Raw genomic sequence first — 25,826 nt, 5'->3', positions numbered from 1 at the left:
ATAATTAAGCTTTTTCTTATGTATCTTTAAAATGGCCATGATTTAGTGTTTGTTTTATTTAATTACCAGGGGAGTGCTGACTTGTCCAACTGGGATGTACTGAATGATCATGCAGCTGAAGTAAGTGTGAGAGAAGGTGTCTTTAGTAAAAGATGCTGATATATATGTGAAAGATGAGTATGATAATTGGTTACTGAAATTATTAGTTATTGAGCATTGTTATCAAATATGATAAAAGTGATGCAATTTCACTATTTTGCAGTCTAAACCAGGTACTTATCTGCATGTACTTTTACTGGCTGTGAAACTGGTTGCTAGGAGAACTGGTTTCAGTGAAATCATGGACCTTGTCCAGAGAAATTTGAACAATGTTTTTAATTGAAATGTAGGTTTCTTCTTTAACTTTTTTCATACATTAAAACCAAAAAATATTTAAAATAAAATACAAGATACTGTCTCCTCTGGGAGAATTGTAATAATATTGCTCCTAAGAAACCACAGGGTTGATTGGAACAGCTTTTCTCTTTGTACTTATTTTTTTGTTCTGTTGTTAAAGCCGTAGAAACAGAGAGTATGTTGAATATTTATTTGCAATAGCTGCATACATTTGAATTTAATTTTAAGTCAAGAACTTTACATAATTATTTTTCCTGTGGGTGGACTGTTCTCCAGTCAGCACAGATGGATGTAAAAACTTTTATGTAATTTTGGAAGTATACCCACCCCCCAAAATTGTAAGTTGGAATGTATTTTAAATCCCAACACGTCTCAAAATGGTACTTTGCCACAATTTGGTGCTGTAGAATCACAATGTTCTTCTCCCTAATTTACCTTTGTGCCTGAAAGTATCATATGAAAATATATTATCTTTGAAAATTTTTTATTGGAAATTTTTAAGAATTAAGGACTTTATGTGTAATGTTTCAACACTGGGACTTTAATAGAATTACTTTTAAACTAGAATTTGCTCAGAATTTCAGACTGAAGCTGAATTTATATTCAGAGTAATCGCCAACCAGAAATGGCATATTGTTTTGGTGAATAAATACATTTTTTGTTTCTTTTATGAAGAAAGTTACGATAAATTCTGCTGCAGAATACAGTGAGCTTGATGCTAAGATGTGTCAGGTGAGAATAGCTGACTTAGAGAACAGACTTCTGGAGAAACAGGAAGCGGTCAAAAGACTCACTGCACAGATGGAAGAGCTACAGCAACAACTTACCCAGCACAGTGACTCTATGCAACTTAAGGTATGTTTGATAGAATTGGGTAAGGGGGATAACACTACTTTATTTTAATCCTAAAATATTTAGGAGGCAAAACTCAAAATTAGTATTGTGTGTTTTTGAAAAGTACTTCAGCTTGCTAATGTGTGCTGCAAAAACCAGTACTGAGGTTTTCCATTCACCAGTGTCTAGGACTTCATGTTGCCTGAATCAAGCGAGAGTAAATTAAATTTGAAATGCTTCTATTTTAGAAAGTTTTTAGCAAATGCATAGTTAAATTCTTCTTCTGAGAAATGGTTGGACACTTGCTGCTAGTTTTTATTGATAAATTTTCTTACTATATTGAGGAGTGGGCCTTTATAGAGAGAACCTGCAAGAACCACTAAGGTAAGTGTAGTTAATCATACATTGAAGTAGGGGCTCAATGTAAAAACACGGGACTTAAGTCAGTATCTGTAAAAACTTTTTTATAAAGTTTTATAAACTTTATATATATATATATATATTCCTTTTTTTTTAAATATATATATTATAACAAGGTCACACTGAAAAATCGTGCAAAAAAAAAAATGTTCAAACTATTGATAAGGGAGTACTTATTGAAATGTCAATGTTTTTGTGGATATGTCTGAAAACCGCTTCATAGATGCAGCTAGGCTCCTTTTCAAATGGTCGCATGGGATGACAGACACTACTACCACCACCTACTATCACCACCACCTCAATGACTTGCCCATAGAGGTCATTCACACTTTTTGAATATTTATAAATACTTGTGGCTCTTTGGTTTTGGGGTGTGATATTTTTTTTTTTTTTTTTTTTTTTAGTATGGAGAAATGATTAAGTAGGATAAGTCAAACTTTATTAAACTGACATGTACCTTCCCCTCTGCCAAAATATTAAAGATATTTTGAATCCCTTTTCTCTAGCATTTCTATGTAAAGGTAAATTATCAGCTGCTTCTGAAGGATAGTTGCTTCCCCCTCTACATGTTGTTTTTCTCCTTCTAGGACTGGGGAAAAAGACATTTCCTGTTGGTGAGAAATAAATTGAAAAGATTAATGTGATTAACATAAAATAGGATTAATGTATCCTATCTCATTAGCTTTCTCTTACATGGCTGAAAAGAAGAGCTGACAGATAGGAAAGAATTTAGGGGGTACTAAATATTCATTACGTCCTGTAGAAAACTTTATTGCTTTTACATCAATAAGAGTGCCACAATTTTTAAGTAAAAATATATATTTCATTACTGGGATCCTATTATTCGTTTAAAAAATCACTTTTGATTAGCTTTGTCATCTCTGAGATCAGTGTAAGATTCCTTTTTCATCACCCTTGCCATCATGTTTGAACACAAACATTTCTTGTCCTTTAGTGCAAGTTTGTTAAAACTTAAGTGTAACTATAGACTCTTAACAGCTTTGCTTTAAGAAAACTTACTAGGTTCCTAATATATTAAGAATATTTTAATTTGAAACGTGCACTTGTTGTGATCCATGTAGGAGACTACGGTTCGGGAGCAGAATGAAGTCATCAGGAAACTAACAAGCTGCCTTCAACAGACAAAGAAGGATCGGGATGATCTACAGGAAGAGGCTTCACGTGTAGCTGGTCAGATCCATGATTTGCAACGTCAGTTACATCAGGTGTGCCTCTCCTCCAATTTTTATTTCCTTACAAAGAGAATAAGAACAGGTTTGGAATATGAATGTAAAAACATATTGAACTTATCACATAGCTCTTCGTAGTTCAGTTTGCAATGCAGCAGTGAAAATGATTTGAGGGCGAGGCAGAGTTTTCTTCAGTTGCGAGGGAGAAGTCCCAGAGACATCCTTATATTTTCCACTTGCCTGTGTAATGTTTGGGAGGTCATTACACTTCTTTGTGCATCAGTTTAGCCCTTGTTAGGGAATTTTACCCAGTATTGTTAATGGTTTGGGATCTATACACAACAGTCGCTGTAATGGTATGGGCTTAATTCTGATCAGTTTTCCTTGGCTTTGTCAAAGAAAGCTCTGAGTATATGCATGGGCAACTGTAACAGCTCAGCTGTTATACAGAAACTTGCTATGTTGAGGTAATGTGACTTGGCTCAAAGAAGGAGGTTTAAAATAACCTGAAGATGGTTGATGCAGCCCCTATGACACATAGAAACCTGCTTCAGTGCAACAAGTTGATCATGGATCTAATCCCTGGATAATGAGAGATACTAAGCCTTTCATGTACTTTATAAATATTTTTTTTAAATACTTTATTCTTTTTTGGTGATGCTCAGTGTTCTAGTGGCTATTCTCTCTGAACACCTGTATATTTGTTTTCTCAGGAGCCTTGTACTATATGCCAAAGAGTAATATTTATGTTTACTTACCATTTCAGGTTTGCAAGATAAGAATTGCACTAGGAGGGATTACATGTCTTAAATGTCTGGATAGGAAGGGTTTTTTTTAAAAAAATTAAAAATAAAAACTGGGATTTACTGAAGGCAAGGGATTATCTTGAAGTTGTTGGTCATGCCCTGGAAAATAAATCCTCTGCTAAATGAAATTTTGGAAAAGGACAAAAAATACTGCTTTCTATGTACAATTCTGATTGCTATTGACAAAATAAGTGGTAATAGTGAAAATTACTCTACAGATGATTATTGGGATTTGCTCCATAAGCCTTTGAAAGACAACGATAAAACCTCTAAATAGCACTTTGGACATATGCTAAATAAAGCTAGTAATATGATGCAAGTTGTTTGTGGAAGCATGTCAACTTTGATAACAGATGAAAATACTAATACGGTCTTAAATATTATCTTCTTGGTTTCAGCAAAGTCTTTAGAAAAAGGTTTTAAAAATTAATAAGCTACATGTTATTTTACCCCCATAGGGGTATATGTTTTCTTTTCATTTGGGGGGAGGTGTAGAGTAAAAAAATACCTTTAGTATTGAGCTGTAAATCCTTTGCAGAGAAGATGTTCATTGTCCTTTTACCAGTATGTCCAGTCCATTGGAAGTCCTGCTTCATTTTGAAGGCTTCATAGAGATGAATTATTTAACATTTACAACTTTACAGTAAGTAATAGTATCTAAAACATAACAAGTGTTGAGAATGAAGGACATAAGGTAAATGTATAGTAAATGATTACAGTATATTTTATGCATACCGTGAGACTTGTGTGTGAGTTATTCTGATATAAACTTTCTTCTGACTTTGAGTACCTTTATGTGTTCAGGTTAATGAGATGCTGAGGAATAAAAGCCATGGGAAGAATGAAGTATTTGAAGCCCAGCAGCAGATGTCCTTGTTTCAGAACCGTCTCAGAGAGCAAAATGCACATTTGGAGATGCTGCGTCAGAAAGCACATGACCTGGAAGTAGAGCTGGAGTCTTCTCAAAAGGTAAAAAAAAAAAGTTTTAAAGTACCTTTAATATTACAAGCTCTAGGTAGTTAAGTTTTTGGTGTGTTTGCACAAGCCAAGGTGGTACTTTTTGGAGGAAGAACCTGTAATGCACATTTAATTTGTGCATGAGGTAACATTGATGCTTCAGGACTGAAACTACACTTTAGTGTGGAATTAAAAATCTAATCTTCTGAAGGTAATGATATTCAGCTAAGGCAAAATAGCTGCTCACAATTTAAGATTTTTTTTTTTTTTTTATGAAATAAGGATTCAGTTCTGGCTCTTTAAAAATTGCTTATTTGTTGAAATTACTGCATCAGTTTCTGTTGCAGAAGGGCTGGTCTTTAACTGTTACTAAACTGTTGTATAACATTAAGAAGTTTCCATCAGAAGCAGGTCCATCTGGTGTTTCTTGAACTGAGGCATGTGGGAACATAACTGACAGAGGCTTGCAGTGGGGTGAAGGTTGCTAGATATGCTGTATAAGCATATAACGATAGAGTTGTGTGTGAACTTGAAACGCCTAGATGAGAGTAAAAGTGAACTGTATCTGTAATCATGTTCACTTCAGATACAAAACAAAGTGAAAACCTTGTGTGGGAATATTTTGATGTAATCATTCCAGAAACAAGCACTATGAATAAAGAAACTCGGTTAAAGTTAAAAAAACATAACAGATACTTACTTTTTTTATAATACATATTTCAAATTTGGTGATAACTCTGACCTGCTGTAGTGGCATGGTCATGAAAAAAAGTCTTTTTTAGAAACAAATTTATAGGGATTGTGGTTACTAACATACATTAAAGGAATAGCTTAAAAGGTCTGATTTCCTTGAAGAACATAACCAGCAATGCCATAGGTAGAAGCCTTAAACTTTTAAGTGAGTCAGATGAGTCAAAATTTGACATGGCTGTTCTGTTGGCCTACTCCTGCCTGCAGGAGGTGTTTTCTCTGTGCACATGGCTGTGAGATGGAGAGGTGTCTGTAGCTTTGATATTATTTTATTTTATTTTCATTAAAATACCTGAAGTTTGAGACAGCAGCTCTTTTCTTTCTCTCCGGAGTCAGTGGCACACCAGTTGTTATTGTTTAGGCAATTTGATATTTGTTACCACATTTGAAGAGTCTTTCAGTAGTACTTTCCACTCTCAAGGATGTGCTTAAATATCCTGTTACCTAGGCCAGTGATACACCCTGCACTTAATGGTAAATATTATTTGTGAAGATAAGTTAAAAGCATGAGGCTTAAGGAAATTAAAACATGTCATATTTCGATGGCATATTTCATATGTAATATTTTATTTTTAAGAATAACAAAGATAAAGAAAATCTGCTTGCCCAAATGGAAGAGGATATGAAAGATACAATGCAACAGCTATACAAAAGCATAGAAGAAAAAGACCAACATATTAAAAGTCTTCAAGATCTACTGACATCAGAAAGATTTAGCTTGTCTATATTACAACGTACCCTTTCTCTCCGGGACTCAGAAATAACAGAATTAAGAAATGAAATAGCTTTATCTAAAATGAAAGAACAGCAATGTATTGAAGAACTGAAAATCAGTCATGAAAAGGATGTTTGCAGACAGTTGGAGAACTTGAGGGCTGAGCTGGAGAAGTGCCACAGAAGAGAGATTGCAGAAGCCAAGCAGGTATATGTAGAAGTAACTATTTTAAAATACAAGAATGAACTTGAACAGTTAAAAAAAGAACTCTGTGCTCTGAATTCTGAAGAACACATTCAGAATTTGAATGGGATAATAATTGATTTAAATAATAGTCTTTGTGAGTCTGAAATTAATAAAGAAAATTTGAGAAGGAAACTTGAAAACCAACAGGAAGACTTCCAGAGAGAAAAATCTGAAATTGAGACTAAATACAAGGATTTAATTGATGGCCTTAAGTCTCAACTTTCTGATGCAGAAGAGCAGGTTAAGGAAGCCCAGCAATATAAACAAGAAAAACAATCCTTGAACGAAGAGATTCAGAACCTGAATTCTTTCATCCAGAAATTAAATGAAAAGCTACTTTATGAGGCTGAAAAAAGTATAGATGTAGGGCAAAAGCATGATGAAGAGATTGTCTCAAATAAAAAGCTAATGACATTGAGGGAAAATGAGATTTTACCAGAGGTGTTGCAGTTGCAGAGAGGAGAGCTTGAAGAGATTTGGAATAAACCGCACCAGTTGAAAGGTGAAGGTGAGCTAGTTCATGAAGAACTAGAGTTCCAGTCTGACTTGGGAGTAGACTCCTCAAGGGATCAATTAGAAGAAATTAAAAATTCAGACATCACAGAGAATAATGAAAATAGTGAAGGAGATAAACTGTCTGAAGAACACTTGTCAGAACTAGGGCTTTTCAGTGGTGATGAAGTCATATTGGCTAAATATCTCACCTCCACAGAAAGACCAGAAGAGTCATATGCATCCAGCACTTCTGAAGGTTATGCCATTGAAGAAGGTAGATGCAGTAGGTATGGGTTAGACAGTAGTGTGCTTCTAGAACCCAGCAGAGATTTTATACCTCCTTCATTAAACTTGGTCCTTGATGAGGAGACATGTCCTAGCCATTTGGCTCAAGAGACTTTTGAAGAGACTGAGGTGGGAGCAGAGGCCTTTGTTTCATTTTTGTCAGATAGCTCCCTGCAGCAAAACAAAATAGGTGACCACGGTGACGTAAAGGATGATGAGACGGCTTGTTTAGTAGAGAGATGTGTGAAGCTAACTGAGCAGCTCCATGAGAAGGAGTCAGCCTTGATCAAATCTTATCAGGAGACCCAAGAAGCTGTTGGAAAATGGGAAAAAGTAATGGCTGAGCTCTCTCATATGCATGTGGAACTGGATGAGGAACGTGAAGCACGGATCCGTTGTGAAAAAGAACTTCTTCAGAAAACAGAGAAGGAGAAAGAACTTGAAAACAAAATAATGTTTCTAGTAAAGCAGCAAGGTGTGGATGGAGGCCAGCTTTACTGTGCTGTAGAGCCTTTAATACAAGTGTCAACATCCTCTTCCTGGCAAGAAATGGTAAAAGACCTCCAGAAGGAAAGAGAAATGTTGATGGTGCAGCTGCGAACACAGGAGCAATTAGTGAAAGATGTTCAGGAGCAGAAAACAGCTTCTGATTCTGTAACAAGTGAAGTACAGTCTCTTTTTGGACGTCAGTTAGCTGCTTTGCAAAGTCAAAGGGATCAAATGCAAAGCCAGCTTGATGTTCAGAAGGCCAAAAATCAGACAATAGCAGAGCTGCTTGGTCAGAAAACCATATCTGAAGAAACATTGCTAAAAGAACAGGAGTTGCTCAAAGCTGAAATCGATAATAAAGAACAAAATTTAGCAACCTTATTGAAGGAAAAAACAACCTTAGAAGAAGGATTATCTGATGTGAAGGAGGATCTAATAAAAGCACAAAAAGCACTAGCAGAGAATGCTAGCATCATTGAGGGTCTTGAGAAAAACATACATGAACTTAATGCTGAAGTGAAAAGCCTCCAAGAAATACGGGAGCGTGAAAGACTGGGATATGAGGACAGATTAAACTTCAGCAACCTAGAAATTCATAAACTTAGTGCTGAAATAAAGGCAAAAAGTACTGAATACAGTGAGGAAAAAAGCCAGCTGACCAAAGAAATTGCCCATTTAAAGAAAGCTCATTTGGAGCTTGAGACTCGCGTGCAGGAGTCCCTTCAGTCCACACAAGCTGTGCAGGAGACACAGTCCAAGATGGTGAAACATTACAAAGAGGAAATGGATAAACTGGAGACTCAACACCTTGCCGAATTAACTAAAGTGAGTTTGACACATAAAAAGGAGGTAGGAAACCCCTATAGCAGCAGGAGTCTTGGGATTTCAGAATGCTTAAGGTAGTCATTGCAAATGTTTGTATGCCTGTTTTCAGATAGAAGAATTAAATGCTGAACTAAAAGATAAAGTGGAAAAACAGCAGAAGTTGGAAGAAGAAAAAAAGGAACAGATTGCTTTAATAAAAAAGGTAAATGCTATAATTGGGTTTATTCCAGAAAAATAAATTCATTTTGTATTGTTTGTCATTTAAACAGTATAAACATTTTGGAGATGCAAAAATCTATTAATTGGGTTTTTTTCCATGGTGTCGTTGATTTGAGGTCAGGAGGAGGGAAGAATTTTGGGTCAGTAATATATTAGGGGGCTAACTAACCATACTTTGAAGAAAGCTCTATCTGAGTATTCTCTGCAGGTACATGAACGAGAGCACGATCGTGAAATCTCTGAACTGATTACTAAACATGAAGAGGAAATGGAGAAGCTCCGTGCTGAACTAAATAAAGAACATCAGCAGCTGTTGGATGAACTTCGGCAGCAAATGGCAGCCACACACAAAGCAGAGATTGAGCAAGCTCAGCTCCAATCACAGGTAAAAAAAAGAAACACAGTAATTACTGTAGTGGTTGCCTGACTGTTGCAAAGAGAAGGCTCCTTGATTTTTGTGCATGCTATGTGTGCTTTTTTTATGTAGTGCTGCAATTGAAGAATTAGGAGTGTTCTCTTGGTGGGTGGTAGTAGATATTTTCTACATGAGTTCTCCAGGATCCTCACTGCAATTATATTTTAACTTTAATTCTGAAGAAAACTGGATGGTTAAATAGGTGAGGTTAAAAAAAAAAAGTTTTGTAATTTTTCATGTCTTGATAAGTTTAATAAGTAAATTTATAAAAAATATTAAACCCCTCCCACTGTTTATTATCCCACTAATGTAATTAGGCATGCTTTCATGCTAAACATAAGTATGTAAACCTGACTTTTTCCTCTAACTATTTACTGGTTTTTTTAACACTCCCACTAAATGCAAAGTGGAAATGGAAAGAGTATGTCTTGTGTTAGGTCTAATTACAAGATGTTGGTGTAGTGTTTAGTTTATTTAAGAATTGGAAAGTTTGGTTGGTCCATTTTAGCTGCTGTTTCTAACTGTTGTATATGCCTTGCTTTTTTTTTTTTTTTTTTTAATTGAGGCATGATGAATTTTATTTCCACTTTTCCAATACCACTTCAGAATGTTGCTTTTTAACAAATTATAATCAATAGCAAATATGAGGAATTTTTTTAATAGACAGTGAAGGATTGGGGTGAGCTTGTGTTCTGCTCTGATGACATTGTGAGGAAGTAGACAGATACAAGGTATTTGGTAGGAGATGAAGTTAAGAGGAAGGCAAGGAAAGCCTTTTACTTCGCACTGAAAACATTATGCAAATCTCATTGTAACAAAAGTTAGCTTATTTTCAGGATTCTGTCCCTGCCATGAAGAAACAGTCTCCAAATACAGAAAGGCAAAACTTAGATGTGTTTAAGTTAAAAGCAATGGAAACTGAAACTGCTCATTGAAAAAGTGAACACATTTCATTAGGGGGGAGGGAAAAACCCTTTTTCTTCTCCATTACAGGCACTGCACAGCCTTGAACTGGAAGCTTTACGCCTAAGCTTAAATAATATGCATACCTCTCAGCTTGAGCTTACACAGTCTAACTTGAGAAAAGAAAAGGAGACTGCCCTTGTGGAACTACGGGAGATGCTCAATGATAAGCGTGCTCAAGAGGTAGCAATTCTGCAAAGCCGCCATCAGCTGGACTGGGAGAAGATTAAAGAACAGTGTCTGAAGGAAAAAGAAGACCTTAAGTCAAAGTATCAGCAAGAACTAGGTATTAAAATTTGGGAATAATGAACCAGAAATTGGAACTCCGTCAGTATTTTTCTTCCTCTGCGTGTTCCTGTCTTGACATAGAGCTGGCCTTTTGAGTGACAGCTGGTGTTGCCTTGAGTAGGGACAGCGGCTAGACTGGCATGTGCAAGAGTGCATGTTTTATATATGAAAATGAAGTTGTCCAGACCTAAATTTAATTTTTCTTCAACTATACGGGTGTTTTGCTGCTACCTCTAAAATAGCACTATACTGAACTAGTTGGTTTCAGGAGGCATTAGACAGAGCTCTCGTAAAGAGTTTAATTGGTGCAAAGAGTAGAGCTCTTACCCCTTATGTTTCTTAAGGTTTTTTATTGCCCTAAGTCAGCACCGACTACTGTTGTGTTTCTGACAAGATATGGAAATGCTTCCTGGCCTGCCCTCTCAGTGGTTTCAAAAGGAGGATGAAGTGAGTTGGAAAGGAACTGAAAGGCTTAGTGAGAGAGAACCTGCAGCTGGGTGTCCTTTGAAATGTGATTGTTATAAGATTGTATTCTGACATGAGCAAGGGGAAAGCTGCACTTGATAGTATTGAAGGCCAGCTGATAGTGTGCTTGACATTGTTTGGGATATTTGCCTTTTCTCATGTCAGGAGACCATTTCTGACCAGTATGGCAGAGGTTGAGGAATTTCTGGAGAAAGGTGAGGACTGCAGCAATTCACTGAAGAAGTTTAGGAGCCATTCTTTTAGTTGTCCTTCCCTGAGAGCAAGAGAATGTTTTAGGGCTGTGTCTTTTTGACTCGAGTAGAAAACCATTTCTTATCACCAGTAATATAGTGAACTGATAGCATGATGGGATTTGGGAGCAGGAGGAGGTCTAGATGCAGTTCTTAAGATCAATGCTGTTTATATGCGTTATGGCAATGTAACTTAATATGAGTGTAACCACTTCTGAGTGGTTGAATGTAGAGGCTGAGAAGGAGAATTTGGAAGCAGATGATGCAGGAGACCTGGAAGGGAGTTGTGGATACTGTTATCTGCGGGGCTAGAGGAAAGACATTTCTTGTCAGGGAGGTCATGATTGGACATGACCCAACTCACCTGAGTGCTGGGAGGCTGTCTTGTAACTTAGGTGATGTTTCTTCCTCTACTGGACCATTAGCTGGGTAGCTGGCACCATCTTGGTCTCTGAGTTCTCATTTCCCACAGAAAGACTTGAAATAAGGTTGCAAGCTAAGGCAAGGGTACTTTGAAGCCGTGAGAAGGGGACTTTACAGGGTTCTTGCAGACCAAGAAAGGTGCTGAACAAGAAGTTGGAATGAATCTGGGGAGGAGGTGAAAAGGAAGAAGCCATTGGTGTCAGGGATAACTGAGCAGATAATAGCATCTGTCTCGCAGTCTGTTTCCTAGGCATTCTTAGAAGAAATTTGAAGAGTTTCTTACTTACTGCTGCCACCACCTGCTACTCTGTTGCTGTGTCTCTGGAGATAAAGATGATTCAAACACTTAATAGTGACATGCAGTGAAATGCTAGCATCTAAAATGACATTGACTGGTACTTTACACTGCTGTGTGCATACTTATTTAAGCCCTGAGTTTGATGCTGAAAATGGTAATCTCATCCATATTTCTACTTACCATTTAATCGTAACCTTTAATGTAAATTTATTAATAAGTATTTTATTTCACAGTTGATCAAAGAAAGAAAATAGAATTGGAAATGGAAGAGACGCATACCCAGGCATTAGAGGTACAAATTCTGTTCCTCATAAAAGAAAAAGTAAAAACTCCTTTCAGTAAACTAGAGCTGGTAGAAGTCCTGTGTCTACTACATATTTACTGTAGAAGACAAATAAATGGAGGAGAGGAAAAAAAAAAAGCACTTCTTTACTAAATGTGTTTGCTTTAACAATGCATGTCTTGCTCTCTTAGACTCTCAAAAGAGACTGGGAACTGGAGTGTGATGTGCGTTTAAAAAACACGTGTGAAGAGCTGTCTAAAAAACATCAGGCTGAAATGATGGAACTGCAGAAGACTCTGGAAATGGAATTAGAAAAAGTCAAAGCAGAGCTGGGGCTTCTTTCTCTTGAGAATGAACAGTCTAAAAGTAAGTGCCATGGTCTGGGAAGCAATTGTCTTTACTGAACAATGGCAAAGCTAACTAAGTGGTTTTTAGAATCTGTATAAAAAAACAAATACAAGATATATCCATGTACTCTTACTTAAAAACTGGATGGATGGCATGAGACTGTCTAGAAAACAGGATGTAAATGAAAAATTGTTTAAAGCCTAGTTAGCTGTGTTGTGTTTTGACTTCCACGGAATATGAGATGAACTATGTTTTCCTTCGAGTGTATTAAAGGGAGGTGCTGTTTTGCTTCCAGCTGAAAACTGGCTTTGGCAGTTACTGAATTAATCAAAATGCTGATCAATAGCAGTAGAAGCGTCTAACAGAAAAAATAGGGGTTGGATTGTGAATAGTTAAAGCTTAATGAAACAGTAGCTTTTTAAAATACTGTTCTGGAAGTGATGTTTCTAAGACAACTCTAATTGGCGTTTTCATTAACTTGAAAAATGAAATCTGGATTAGTACCTAGCCTGGTACATCTGTTCATGTCTCTTGTTGAGCTGCTGATAGGAGATAGAACTATGAAAAGTTTGTGTAGATCTCGGAAATCGAAGGCATTTGTTGAGACAGTGGTTGACTGGCACAACAGTGTCAGATTTGCTGTCAGTGATGGCATGAAAAGGAGCCACAAGATGTGGTGTGCCACAAAGTGAAGAGAGATAGCTAGTCAGATTGCCTAGCCTCTGAGGCACTATGCAGATAGTAGATATGGAAAATAATACTCTCTCCAAATAAATGGAGATGCGGTGTTAAGGGTATTGCATGATGCTGCCTGGCAGGCAGCAAGACCATCTTTTGAGAAGTTGAGTAGCCTTTTCGACCTGCCAAGGACTGGATGCTTTCACAGCGTTTGGCTCACCTTTGGCTGCTGTGACATATTTGCAGCAATGGCTTGTTCTTCCTAGTCTGCACTGACTTCACTGGATTTCCCTGAACCTGTATCATTAAAGTTGATTCTGTGAGAATAACGTGCATCTCTTGCAGCTCACTGTGGCTGAAATGTGGTCACTTGATTGCAGGTTCTTTCTGGGCTGGTCAAGATTTGTTGAACAAATGAAGTAGTAGCAAGTTTACAGGGTTTAGTGAGTGCTAAGTGCAGGGGCAGAGCATACCTGGCATGAGCTTTCCTAGTCCTTTCTGTTCATCTCTTCTACTGCCTGCTGCTGAGTGTGGTTGTAGGAGAAACTCTGTGTTCATAGGCTATGAAGAAATGCTAGATTCCCTGTTCCAAGTATGTGTGCTTCTAGTTCAGGATGCATGTTCATATATGCAGAGAGCAAATGCTCATCCCTCCAGCACTACTGTTTGTTATCTCTTGGCTAACAGCGTGGGATTCAGAGAACTAGGAAACGTTTGACTTTTGCTTGCTGTAAGCTAGCATTGTAGTCTAGAGACATGCATTTCTATTTTAGTTGCACCAAAGTTGTACACTTTATTGAGTAATCAGGATGGTGGTGTAACAGAAGTCATTTTTAATTTTAGTAAAATGTATAGAATTGGAAAAGCAACACCAGGTAGCCATTATAAAAGTACAAGAACAGCTTCAGACTGAACATAACCAACTCCTAGAAGATGTGAAGATGAAGAGTCAAGAAAAAGAACAGAATCTCCAGAAGGAGGTAAATAAGATTTCTTTACTCATTTAGAGTGGTTGATTACTTTATATATAAACAAAAACTAGACCATATACATATCATTTGGGTGACTTGTTTGTATTTAGGGATTTTATTGAAAAACTAAGATGCATCTCATGAAGCAGGTAAATGCTTTGGGATTTTCTATAGTGGTTCAAAATCTTTTGAATGCAGTTGCCATTTGATGCTGCTTCTTCCTCTGTATTTATATGCTTAATTTTCTGGTTCTTGTGTTTTGTTTTTATCTAACTAATACTTTGTTTTTGCCAGTGATGATAAATATGGCATCAGGAACAAATACTTCTCTTTGAGGAGTGGGTCTAACAGTTAAGTGCCACTCAGTATCTGTGATAGCCTGGGTCATGAGCTGAGGATCTGATTGTCACTATTTCTGACAGAATTGTCTGTTGCATATAAAATAAGAAATAAGAACAAAATTGTTTTTAAAATGTAGGTTTTTTGGTTTTTAACATGTCTCCCATAGCTGGAGAAACTTCAGGTAATGCATGAAGAACTCAAGACTCAGTCGCAAGAAGAAATCAGGCAGCTTTGGTCTCAGCTTGACAGTACACGAGCAAACCGACAAGACCTAAGTGGTATGCTCAGAACTGATGTGTTCTGTTTTTTGCCTCTTCTTCATATAGAAGTATGCATTATTGACATGAAATATTTTTAATTGTGTACCAGAAACACACAGGTAGGTCATAGCAGCGTCAGTGGGTTGTACCCTAGTGATCTGTTTCGGAAGTGAGAGGTGAGTCAGTGTCAGATTGACTAGTTGGTTCTGCAATGTCCAAAAGCATGGTATGGCTGTGGGGAAAAGCTCACTCCTGTTGTTTTCCTTTCCATTCCCACTCTGTTCCTGCACACTATAAAAATCTTTAGTGAAAACCAAACATTTTTCATTGCAATGTCAAATTCAGTATAATGTAGTTAAGAAGTGGAGAAAATGCTGGTCAATGCAATAACATGCTCCTATTTTTATTTGGTATGGAAGCGGGTGTGAATTCAGTTGAGAAAACTGTTAATTGTAGGTAGACAGTAAAGCTCACTGCTTAGTTTTATGACTTTGAGTGGTTTATTGTGGCCATTTTCTTTTATTTGGAGATAATAGATCAGTCTGCTTAAAAAAAAAAAGGGGCAGAAATATTTTAAGACTCTGATCAGGTTATATCTTGAGGTAGAAATGGCTTTTTTTCCCCTTTCAGTTTTGAGGTGAGTTAAATGCTTTTTCATTGACACTCAACATGGGGATTCATCATCTTCTGAAAGACTTTTAATTCTTAAATATAGAAAAGCCCCAGGTTAAAGATATCTTTACTTTTAAAATGAAATAAAAATATTCAGGTGATGCTTCTGAAATCAGAATGAATGGTAATGTTGTTTCCCTATAAGGCTAAAAATAACCTCCTTTTTCCATAATAATGCTTCTATTTAAGAAATAAACAAATCCCCTAAACCTAAAAGCAAAAAAAAAAAAAAAAAAAAAAAAAAAAAAGAAAACATTGTGCACAGCAATTAAACATGAACAGTTTGGGGGTTTTTGTTCTTCAGTTTGGTGGTGGTGTTTTGTTTTGTTTTGTTTTTTGGTTTGTTTTTTTAAATTAGTCCTATGTATATCTGCATTAAAGTTATGAAAAAGTTTTAAAGCCTGAGAGAAAATAATGGCTGGATGAAATTTGATATTGTATGCTCTATATATCTTAAGATTTATGTTTCAAGATTTAGGTGTGTTACACAAAACAGTCAGCTTTACAGTGTAGTGATTGGAGATGACACACATCTTTGGTTGAAATCAAGTAGAACATATCTCAGATGTGTGTGCACAAACAGATGTATAATACAGGAAAGAAGACGTTTTTGAAAAATAAAAAAAGTTAGGGACCATGATGTTAACCTTGTCAATGTGTGTTTTCACCTTGTATTGAGAGTGTAATATTAGGTGGTGTTCTTTACTTCTGCTGGGGTAATTAAAACAAATGGCAAATGTCATATACTTCAAATACAGTTTCAGATTTTCTGAATAATGTGACTGTAAATAGCTTTTGAAGTATAATAGTGTTTTGTGAGGGTGGGTTTTTTTGTTGGTTTTTGGTCATAAATAGAAAAATTATTCAATCTACTCAGACTTTACCTTGACTTTTTCAGATCTCTGTTTTGATCCTACAAAATTATAGAAGATGACACTTTATAGTATTTGCTGGAATTCTTGTCTTTCCTCTCTGTAGCCCTAATCTTTATTAACCTTTCAAATGTTTTTCCATGTTTCTAATCACTCACATTCCCATTCTTTGCACCCTTTCTGTTTCTTCATTTTGCTTGAGATGGTGAGACCAAAATGCAAGCCCATGGTCCAGGTGAGGATATCTCTTTTGGTGTGTGAGATCTTAAAGGTGTTTTGTTGTACTCTGCTTTTCTTCACTTGAGTGATCATTTAACAATGCATTTGGATTGATTTCAGGACTCATGGTGGCAGATTCAAAACAGCAGCTAGATGATGGGATCGCTGCTCTGACCTAAGAATGACATGCCAGTTCAAAACCGTTAAACACTTTTCTGTGTTAATTTTGTGCCAGCAGACTTTGCTGGTTAGGCAAAACCTACCTACCTGTGCCACACTGGACTTCCCTTGCCTATCCCATTGGTGGTGTTACTAAGTCCCTGCTTGTCACTTGATTCCTCTAGTCCCTGTGCTCGTCAGCTGCTCCCTTTGGAAGCAAACTTGAGCCCTGTGCTTACTTCTCTTATTCTTTCTGTTTGCATGTTCATTGTGAGAATTTTTTATGCAAAGTATGCATTTTCTGGTTTGCTACACAAAACCACACTGTGACAATCAGCTGTCTTGCTTCCTGGGTGGCATCCTCTGTTTCCATAAATGTATCTGAGGTTTCTCTTCTTGTATAACATAAGCAGCTGCTTTTCTCAAAGTTCTTTCTTCTTGAAATGCAGTTTCATCTTCAGTTGATTTTGTGGGGATTCAGCTAACTTAAGTCATCTGGGAAGTTGAGCCATCTGGGAAACTTTTTTAATTCCCTCATGTTTTTTGTCCTTTTTTTCCTACCTTTTAACTTCCTGATACATTACTGCTTCTTTAATACAGAATGTGAGGAAGAAAGCTTTCAGAGTTCATGAATACACTGCAACGCTGGCCAGTGCCCTCACTCCCTGAAAGGAGGGTATCTTGCCGAACCAGCCTTGATTGCTGTTTTCTACTGCATTCTATCTTTTTTCTTTTTTTTCTTTTTTGTTTCGAAGGTTCTTTTTAATTCAGTGAATTTAGCCTCTGTTTGCACTAATAATGGATAGCCAAACCATCACTAAAGTAATCCTGAATTGATTTTATTTTTTCTTTCTTGTGATTTTGTTTTTCTGCGTAGTTTGTGCTAAAGTGTTTTTTGTTTGTTGGGTAGTTTTCCCTAGAGCAAATTAAATGTTCTTGACTAAATTATTGCTTCTGGTTGCTACAACAATCATATGTGAAGGTTAAGCAGTATTGCAGGACTCTGCATGCTACTAGTCCAGACCTGAAGCACAAGGAAACGAGGAGGGCTACCAGTCTGCTGGTAGTTTTGATTCTTGTCATGAGGATAGTTCTCTCAATGCAGTGTAAATGGAGAACATGGTTTTACTGTCTTTTGAGGAAGGAATGTTTTGTCTTTCAGAAGTTAATTTTCTTGCGTCACTTGTGGGATAACATTTTACTGCTAGCTCAAAAGCTAAAATATTGCTGTTCTTCACAGAATGACTTAGGCTGAAGATACGTACTTCTGAGTACTTGTGTTGGTTTTGCCTCCATTCTAGAGCTAAAAGAGCAGCTCCTGGCTCGTGCATCACAGGTGGAAGAAATAGAGCGCTTAAAACAAGAATTTGAACAGCAGCATCAGCAAAGAAAAAGTGAGCATGAAACTGAACTGGAACAGCTGAGACTTTATTTTGAAAACAAGTTAAGAGTTGCTGAAGAAAACTACAGAGAAGAATTGACTTTGCTGCATCAGAGACTGCAAGAACTGAAGGAATATTCACTGTCGGAGTTGGAAATGAGTCAAGATCAAGCAGGGGACATCAGGTGATCTATTCTTTTTCCTTTCATCTCATGTTATGACAGCATGCTTCTTTTTTATATATATATATATAAAAGATGATGTTAGTCTCTAAATATATTGGGATTCAGCATTAGGTGATCTGTAGTTAGAAACCTAGCGATGGGAGTCACGAGTGCATAGTCCTGAGCAGTTGTTATATTTGCTCAGTAGTACTTTCAGTACTACATGGTAAGTCAGCAAGTTTGTTTAACTTAAGATTGTAACGTGTCACAAACTAAACTTTAAAATCCTTTTCTCAGTTCTTCTGTTGCAGTTTTTGAAGAGAATGCTGAGAAAGAGAGAAGGGATACACTTGGTCAGCTAAATCAACAGCTGGAACAATATCAGGTAGGATTTTTAATATATCAAAGTTCTACTGTTAATTACATGACCTGTATGAAAATTGATGTCTGATTCCTAGCGCTTAGCAAAGTTAGAGTCATTTATTAAGGCTTAATTATTTTTGACAAGTATATTGTAAATTATCAACTTTAAATAGTTCTCAGACTAGCAGAATAGATGAAACAGTGTTCTGTAATTTTGTGTGCTTTGGGTTATCCCGTGCCTAGCAAGGAGCTTATCAAACCTCTTCCACCCAAGTGGAGATTTCATGATGTTTCTCTTTGCTATCGCTTCTGTAATAATTGTGTCTTATTGCTGTCTGTTGTCTTCAAGTGGAGGTGCTAATTTGGTCACTCTTCCATTTATGCACCTATTTTCATGTACCTTGTAATTTAAGGTCTTGACTTCTTTGCTCAACTTATTTGAAGTTGACTAAGAGTTTCAAAAAGGAATTTTCCTTTTTTTTTGGTTTTAGATTTTTATTTTTTTTAAGTTAATTATAAAAAGCAATATTTTTTTAGTGAGGGAATGACAAGCAGACAAGACATATGCAAGACAGCATGAGCTTGATTTCATTAGTAAATCACAGAAAAAATGTTTGAGTTACGAATGAGAAATATATATGTCATGCCTTTTTTCTTGCTGCTATTTGTACCCAGCTGAGTGTGAAACTGCATTCGTAGATCGTTACTTCTAAGCTCTGTGGTGTGTGTAGAAGGGGGTCTCTTCATTGTTGAGAGTTGATAAGTTTCTTTGCCCAGATGCATGTGGGACTTCCTCCTCCATTATACTTTCAAACAGCTTCTGAAACTCGGATCTGCCTTGTGGCATGGTTCCGGAGCGTATCTATCTTGAGGGGATCTGCTGCTCTAGTAGCAAATGAAGTGGCAGGAACGGAGCAAAACCAGTAGGGTTTTTGGAAAACAGATACCTACTGTCAAGCAGGTGCTTTATACTGCAATTCTTGTAGTGCTCTCATTGAAAGATTCTCGGCATGGTTTCTTCAAAGCTGAAGATGTCTTTCTAACCCGCTTTTTATGTAGGAAGAACTTGCCTGCTTGCAGGTAGAACTTAAAGAAAAACACAGGCATGAATTAGACTCCTTAAGATCTTCCCTTGCACTTCAATATAAGGAGGACCTAATGAAAATGAAGATGGATCTGTCAGACAAATATATAACAGAAATTGAGGAAATGAAAAGAAAGCATTGTTTAGAACTTGAGCAGCTCCGTGCCCGACTTTCAGAAGAACATATTAAAGGTAAGGTGATCTGACAGACTGGGAAGTAAAACAGTAAGTGCTTGTGTGGCTTATATTTTTCTGTAAATAGGCTTATCTGAAGAAGTTTTCAATTTGTTATTAGTTTAAACTATGGGGAACACTTAACATACGTTAATCCCTGGCATCGAGCAATTTGCTTTTTTAATTCTGTGGGCATGTTGAGTTGCACTTCCAAAGGTGTGGTGACCTGAAGTTGATTATTCTGTAGTAAAATCTGCTACAACTGTGGAGCAGTTGCTAAAAGGAGCTGATCACGTTTCCATTCTTGATTCCTAGAAGGGCACTGAGTTCCTGAATAATATTTATTTGAAAATTTATTAGTGTTGTCTGTCAGTGATGTTAAATGTCTCATGTATTTACATGAAATAGGCCAGTTCTCAGTCTGTTCAATGGAGTAGACCCACTTCTGTTCTATGTTCCATACCTCTTTCCCCTGCATTGCTTTTGTGGGTTTGAGAGTGCTCTGCTTATTTAACGTAAATATTTCTTTTTCCTCTTGTGTTTTCCACTAGTTGGCATACATATTGGGATGAATTTTTTGAACAGAGGAAAGTATCCATGGGTAGCAGAATTTGTAATAGGTATCTTTTGCTGTAGCATTCATGTTAAAGTTCCTCTTAAGGCTAAATTTAATGAGACTTCCTATGTGATCATGGGTTTCTTAACAGTTGCTGCTTTTCATGGAATTGTAATTTATATAAATATAATGCCTTGTACTGGTTCAATATGAAATGCATACATTGTTGAGGTGCAGATAAGGGATCGTGGCAGTTCTTGTACCTGCAACCTCTTTCTGGGAGCACAGTGTGCTACACAAACATTGGAATTTATAATCCATAACTTAGCTATGTAACACACATGGCTATAACTATATTCTACTGTATGTTGGCTAAAAGGATCAGTACAACTTTTTTAATTTGCAGTTATATTTCTTATTTTCATTTATTTATTTATTTTTAATGCTAGGCAGTATATCAAAACTGCTTAAATTAGAATGTTTATAGATTTGTCCTATCTGCTTTTTTGGGAAATACGTTATATAAATAGTATGTGCAGAAGAAGAGATAAAACTTCCATAAATCTGCTATTACATTGCCCAAAAGGAAAGTCAGCTCCTGTGGCTATTGCTGATAGGAGGGAGGTCCTGCCACAGGTTTCATGATCCCTCCCCATTATTCTGTGTGTGTTGATACTGATAAATTTCAAAGGTAGTGATAAAGAAAGAGGAACAGAGTACAGAATCATCCTGGTAAGGGATTCTTGTTGGCCTGTATTTAGTAAGGCTAGTGATAAACTGTACAGCTGACTATGTTCAGCTTTTATTTCTGTGCATTAATAGGACCTGTTAAAATAAATTCCAGAACGTAATTTTATTGATTTTTTGTGTGTTTTGGGTTGTTTGGGTTTTTTTGTTTGGTTTTTTTCCTTTCAGAAATCACCAAACTGCGGCTGCAGAGTGCTCAAGATGCAGCACGTCAAGTTGAAATGGAGGTGGCCGAGCGAGTGTCTGTGCTGGAGGAAGAGCACAAAGCTAAGCTCTCTCTCCTCCACTCTGAGAAACAGCACATTGCAGAGCTTTCAGAAGAAATAAAGCACTTAAAGGAAGAGATTACTAGACAGAAAGATTTTTCTGTGCAGAATGAAAAGCACCTGAAAGAGGAAATGGAAGAGGTAATTTGTATTACAGTACTGTATAGAGTTGGGCAAGCTCAGATCTGTTGGGAAGGCCAAGGGAGATAGAATCAGCTCTTATCTTTAAATGTGCCTAATTTAGTGTTAGTAGCTGTCCTGGGTTCAGCTGGGATAGAGTTAATTTTTACAGGAACCTGGGAGGTGGGGGCATAGCCGGGGCAGCTGACCTGAACTAGCCAAGGAGCTATTCCATACCATGTGACATCCTGCCCAGTATATAAATGGGGAGCGGGCCGGGGGGTGGTCTCTGTTTTTTCGGTGGGGGAAGTGGCGGAGCGTCGGGTCCCGGGTGGTGAGCAGTTGCACTGTGCATCACTCTTTTTGTATACCTTTTTTTCATTAGTGCCGTTGTTGTTGTTGTAATCTCTTTTGTGTTTGTCCCAGTAAACTGCCTTTATCTCAACCCTCGAGGTTCCAGTTTCTTTTCCTTTTCTCTCCTCCGTCTCCTCCCCATCCCACCGGAGGGGGGCGGAGGAGTGAGCGAGCGGCTGCGTGGTCCTTTGTTACCGGCCGGGCTGAAACCACGACAGTCCTTTTTGGCGCCCAACGTGGGGCAGAAGGGTTGAGATAACGACAGATCTGGCCAGAGCGTGTTGAAACAAATTTGCCAAACGCATTTCTTAGATATATAGATGTTAGTCACAATGTTGTTTCATTTGTTTACATGGTGGCGTTTTGTAAGCTCTTATATGCTCTATGTATTGCCTGTAGTTGCGTATCTCATCTCTGGGAGAGTGATTGGGATTATCATTTTGCTGTACTGGGCAATGTCGACTTATGAAATGATTACATCACTGGTCATGAGGTTAAGCTGGTATCTGTATGAGGCAGTGATATCATTTCCATACTTTGGGCGCCTTCTGTCGGATTTTATTGGTAATTACACCCAATCCATGGGGAAATTAGGGGGGGATACCTCCCCCCGTCCGTTCACCTCCCTCTTCTCCTTCCGACTAATTACAACAGCTTTTGAGAATTTTGAATATCCTTGGGATGCGCAAGCCAGTGTGCTGTTAGTGCTATGCCTCCTGAATATGTTTCAGGTCTTGTTTAGGGCTACAAAAACGCTCTTTAAGAGTACCACTCAGAGATCTCCCCCAAAGCTGGAGACTCATGGGTGGCACGGCATGTGGGAGCATATGGGCAAGTATCTAGAGAACTTCTCACCGCCAGTGACTTGGAAGTTCACTCCCGAACAACTACAGAACCCTTATGAAGTGACAGAATATTTGAAAGAAAAATGCTGTGGCTATTCCAAAGACATACAACTCGCTGCACTGTGCTGGGCTCTGGCCAATATCTACCAAACACTGCTTGATATTATGCAGCACCCTCGGGGGGAAAAGGGGGAAAAGATGGAAAACAGGACAACATGTACCGTGGCTACCCAAACCCTGACAACAGACACCGTGGCTGCCCCTACCCCGACAACAAGCACCGTGGCTGCCCCTACCACGACAACAGGTACCATGACTACCCCTACCCCGGTGACAGACACTGCAGCTGAACCAGAGAACCAGCCTGTGCCAGTATCAGTCGCCCCTGTACAGAAAAAGAAACACACAAAGAAATCAGTTCGCTTAGCGAGAGATGAAGATGAACCAGGGTCATCGCGAGAACAGGAGGTAGAGGCAGAACCTGAAATAATTACCCGATCTCTATCCATGAGTGAGTTGCGTGACATGCGAAAAGATTTTAGCCGCCACCCAGGTGAGCACATTGTTACCTGGCTGCTCCGATGCTGGGATAGCGGGGCTAGTAGTGTGGAATTAGAGGGTAAGGAAGCCAAGCAGCTGGGATCTCTGTCTAGGGAAGGGGGCATCGACAAGGCGATTGGGAGAAAAACACAAGTCCTCAGCCTCTGGAGGCGACTTTTGTTAGGTGTAAAGGAAAGATACCCCTTCAGGGATGAAGTTACATGTCACCAAGGCAAGTGGACCACCATGGAGAGAGGTATTCAGTACCTGAGAGAATTAGCCGTGCTGGAGGTGATTTACAATGATCCAGAAAATGCGCAGTCACCCACAGATCCAGATGAAGTCCAATGCACACAACCCATGTGGCGGAAGTTTCTACGAAGTGCACCACCAACCTATGCCAACTCATTGGCAGTAATGTCCTGGAGAGAAGGCTATGGACAAACGGTGGATGAATTGGCTGTCCAACTCCGGCAATACGAAGGGAGTCTCTCTTCCTCCCTACGGGCCTGTGTCTCAGCTGTGGAGGAGTTGTCCCGAGAGTTCCAGCAATTCAAAGTGGATCTGTCCTCCTCCTCACCTGTACAGGCCCGCATCGCAGTTATTGGGAGTAAGCGTTCCTCTGCCCAAGAGAGAGGAGAGAGAAAGTACACTCGACGGGCTAACCTGTGGTTTTACCTGCGTGACCATGGAGAGGACATGAGGAAGTGGGATGGAAAACCCACTTCAGTCTTGGATGCACGGGTACAGGAGTTGCGAGAAAAAGCAACCAGAAAAGAGAATTCTTGGAAAACTGCTGCTCCAGTTTCCCGTGAGCAGTCCCCCAGACGCAGTAGATGGGCTGATCTCATTTCTGATCCCCTTGAAGGGACTTCCGATTTACGTGTGCAGAAAGTGAGTAACGGATGTTCTAACCAGGATTAGAGGGGCCCTGCCTCCAGCCAGGTGGAGGAGAGGGACAACCGAGTCTACTGGACAGTGTGGATTCGATGGCCTGGCACATCAGACCCACAGGAATATAAGGCTCTAGTGGACACTGGTGCACAATGTACCCTAATGCCATCTAGTTATAAAGGGGCAGAACCCATCTGTATCTCTGGTGTGACAGGGGGATCCCAAGAGCTAACCGTATTGGAAGCTGAAATGAGTCTAACCGGGAATGAGTGGCATAAACACCCCATTGCGACTGGCCCAGAGGCCCCGTGCATCCTTGGTATAGATTATCTCAGGAGGGGGTATTTCAAGGACCCAAAAGGGTACCGTTGGGCCTTTGGTATAGCTGCATTGGAGACGGAGGAGATTGAACAGCTGTCTACCCTGCCGGGTCTCTCCCAAGACCCTTCGGTTGTGGGGTTGCTGAAGGTTGAAGAACAACAGGTGCCAATTGCTACCACGACGGTGCACCGGCGACAATATCGCACCAACCGAGACTCCCTGATCCCAATCCATAAGCTGATTTGCCAACTGGAGAGCCAAGGAGTGATCAGCAAGACTCACTCACCCTTTAATAGTCCCATATGGCCCGTGCAGAAATCCAATGGGGAATGGCGACTAACAGTAGATTATCGTGGGCTGAATGAAGTCACGCCACCGCTAAGCGCTGCTGTGCCAGATATGTTAGAGCTTCAATATGAACTGGAATCAAAGGCAGCTAAGTGGTATGCCACAATTGACATTGCTAATGCATTTTTCTCCATTCCCTTGGCAGCGGAGTGCAGGCCTCAGTTTGCTTTCACTTGGAGGGGCGTCCAGTACACCTGGAATCGACTGCCCCAGGGGTGGAAACACAGCCCCACCATTTGTCATGGACTGATCCAGGCTGCACTAGAAAAAGGTGAAGCTCCAGAGCACCTGCAATATATTGATGACATCATCGTATGGGGCAACACGGCAGAAGAAGTTTTTGAGAAAGGGAAGAAAATAATCCAAATCCTTTTGAAGGCTGGTTTTGCCATAAAAGAAAGTAAGGTCAAGGGACCTGCACAGGAGATCCAGTTCTTAGGAGTAAAATGGCAAGATGGGCGTCGTCAGATCCCTGTGGACGTCATCAACAAAATAGCAGCTATGTCCTCACCGACTAATAAAAAGGAAACACAGGCTTTCTTAGGTGTTGTGGGTTTTTGGAGAATGCATATTCCAAATTACAGTCAAATTGTAAGCCCTCTCTACCAAGTTACTCGGAAGAAGAACGATTTTAAATGGGGGCCTGAGCAACGACAAGCCTTTGAACAGATTAAGCAGGAGATTGTTCACGCAGTAGCTCTTGGGCCAGTCCGGACAGGACAAGATATTAAAAATATGCTCTACACTGCAGCTGGGGAGAATGGCCCTACCTGGAGCCTTTGGCAGAAAGCACCTGGGGAGACCCGTGGCCGACCTCTGGGGTTTTGGAGTCGGGGATATCGAGGATCCGAGGCTCGCTATACTCCAACTGAAAAAGAGATCTTGGCAGCATATGAAGGAGTTCGAGCCGCCTCAGAAGTGGTTGGTACTGAAACACAGCTCTTCTTAGCACCTCGACTGCCAGTGCTGGGCTGGATGTTCAAAGGGAAAGTTTCCTCTACGCATCACGCGACTGACGCCACGTGGAGTAAGTGGATCGCACTGATCACACAGCGAGCTCGCATAGGAAACCCCGGTCGCCCAGGAATGTTAGAAGTGATTACGGACTGGCCAGAAGGCAAAGATTTTGGAATGT

The 25,826-nt window shown here is 39.0% G+C and overlaps 1 protein-coding gene across 6 annotated transcripts in view; it reads left to right on the top strand.

The window, feature by feature from the left end:
• The window catches only part of PCNT (pericentrin), a 115,244-nt gene that overhangs the window by 8,319 nt on the left and 81,099 nt on the right, over nucleotides 1-25,826 (top strand). For 3 of the 6 annotated variants that reach the window (XM_049810802.1, XM_049810775.1, XM_049810764.1), the window contains 17 exons: nucleotides 70-120; nucleotides 1,072-1,251; nucleotides 2,733-2,876; nucleotides 4,451-4,615; nucleotides 5,931-8,408; nucleotides 8,518-8,610; nucleotides 8,836-9,012; nucleotides 10,036-10,291; nucleotides 11,964-12,022; nucleotides 12,205-12,379; nucleotides 13,883-14,019; nucleotides 14,519-14,630; nucleotides 16,359-16,391; nucleotides 17,836-18,100; nucleotides 18,377-18,464; nucleotides 19,502-19,718; nucleotides 21,172-21,410. In XM_049810802.1, coding sequence (XP_049666759.1) covers nucleotides 70-120; nucleotides 1,072-1,251; nucleotides 2,733-2,876; nucleotides 4,451-4,615; nucleotides 5,931-8,408; nucleotides 8,518-8,610; nucleotides 8,836-9,012; nucleotides 10,036-10,291; nucleotides 11,964-12,022; nucleotides 12,205-12,379; nucleotides 13,883-14,019; nucleotides 14,519-14,630; nucleotides 16,359-16,391; nucleotides 17,836-18,100; nucleotides 18,377-18,464; nucleotides 19,502-19,718; nucleotides 21,172-21,410 — 4,869 coding nt within the window. The remainder of the gene's footprint in view (nucleotides 1-69; nucleotides 121-1,071; nucleotides 1,252-2,732; nucleotides 2,877-4,450; nucleotides 4,616-5,930; nucleotides 8,409-8,517; nucleotides 8,611-8,835; nucleotides 9,013-10,035; nucleotides 10,292-11,963; nucleotides 12,023-12,204; nucleotides 12,380-13,882; nucleotides 14,020-14,518; nucleotides 14,631-16,358; nucleotides 16,392-17,835; nucleotides 18,101-18,376; nucleotides 18,465-19,501; nucleotides 19,719-21,171; nucleotides 21,411-25,826) is intronic. The other 3 variants (XM_049810810.1, XM_049810792.1, XM_049810784.1) reach the window with 1 other exon arrangement.

This window comes from Accipiter gentilis, chromosome 1 (assembly GCF_929443795.1).
Source record: "Accipiter gentilis chromosome 1, bAccGen1.1, whole genome shotgun sequence".
NCBI classification, from domain to species: domain Eukaryota; kingdom Metazoa; phylum Chordata; class Aves; order Accipitriformes; family Accipitridae; genus Astur; species Astur gentilis.
This window is presented reverse-complemented; position numbering and strand designations above follow the sequence as displayed.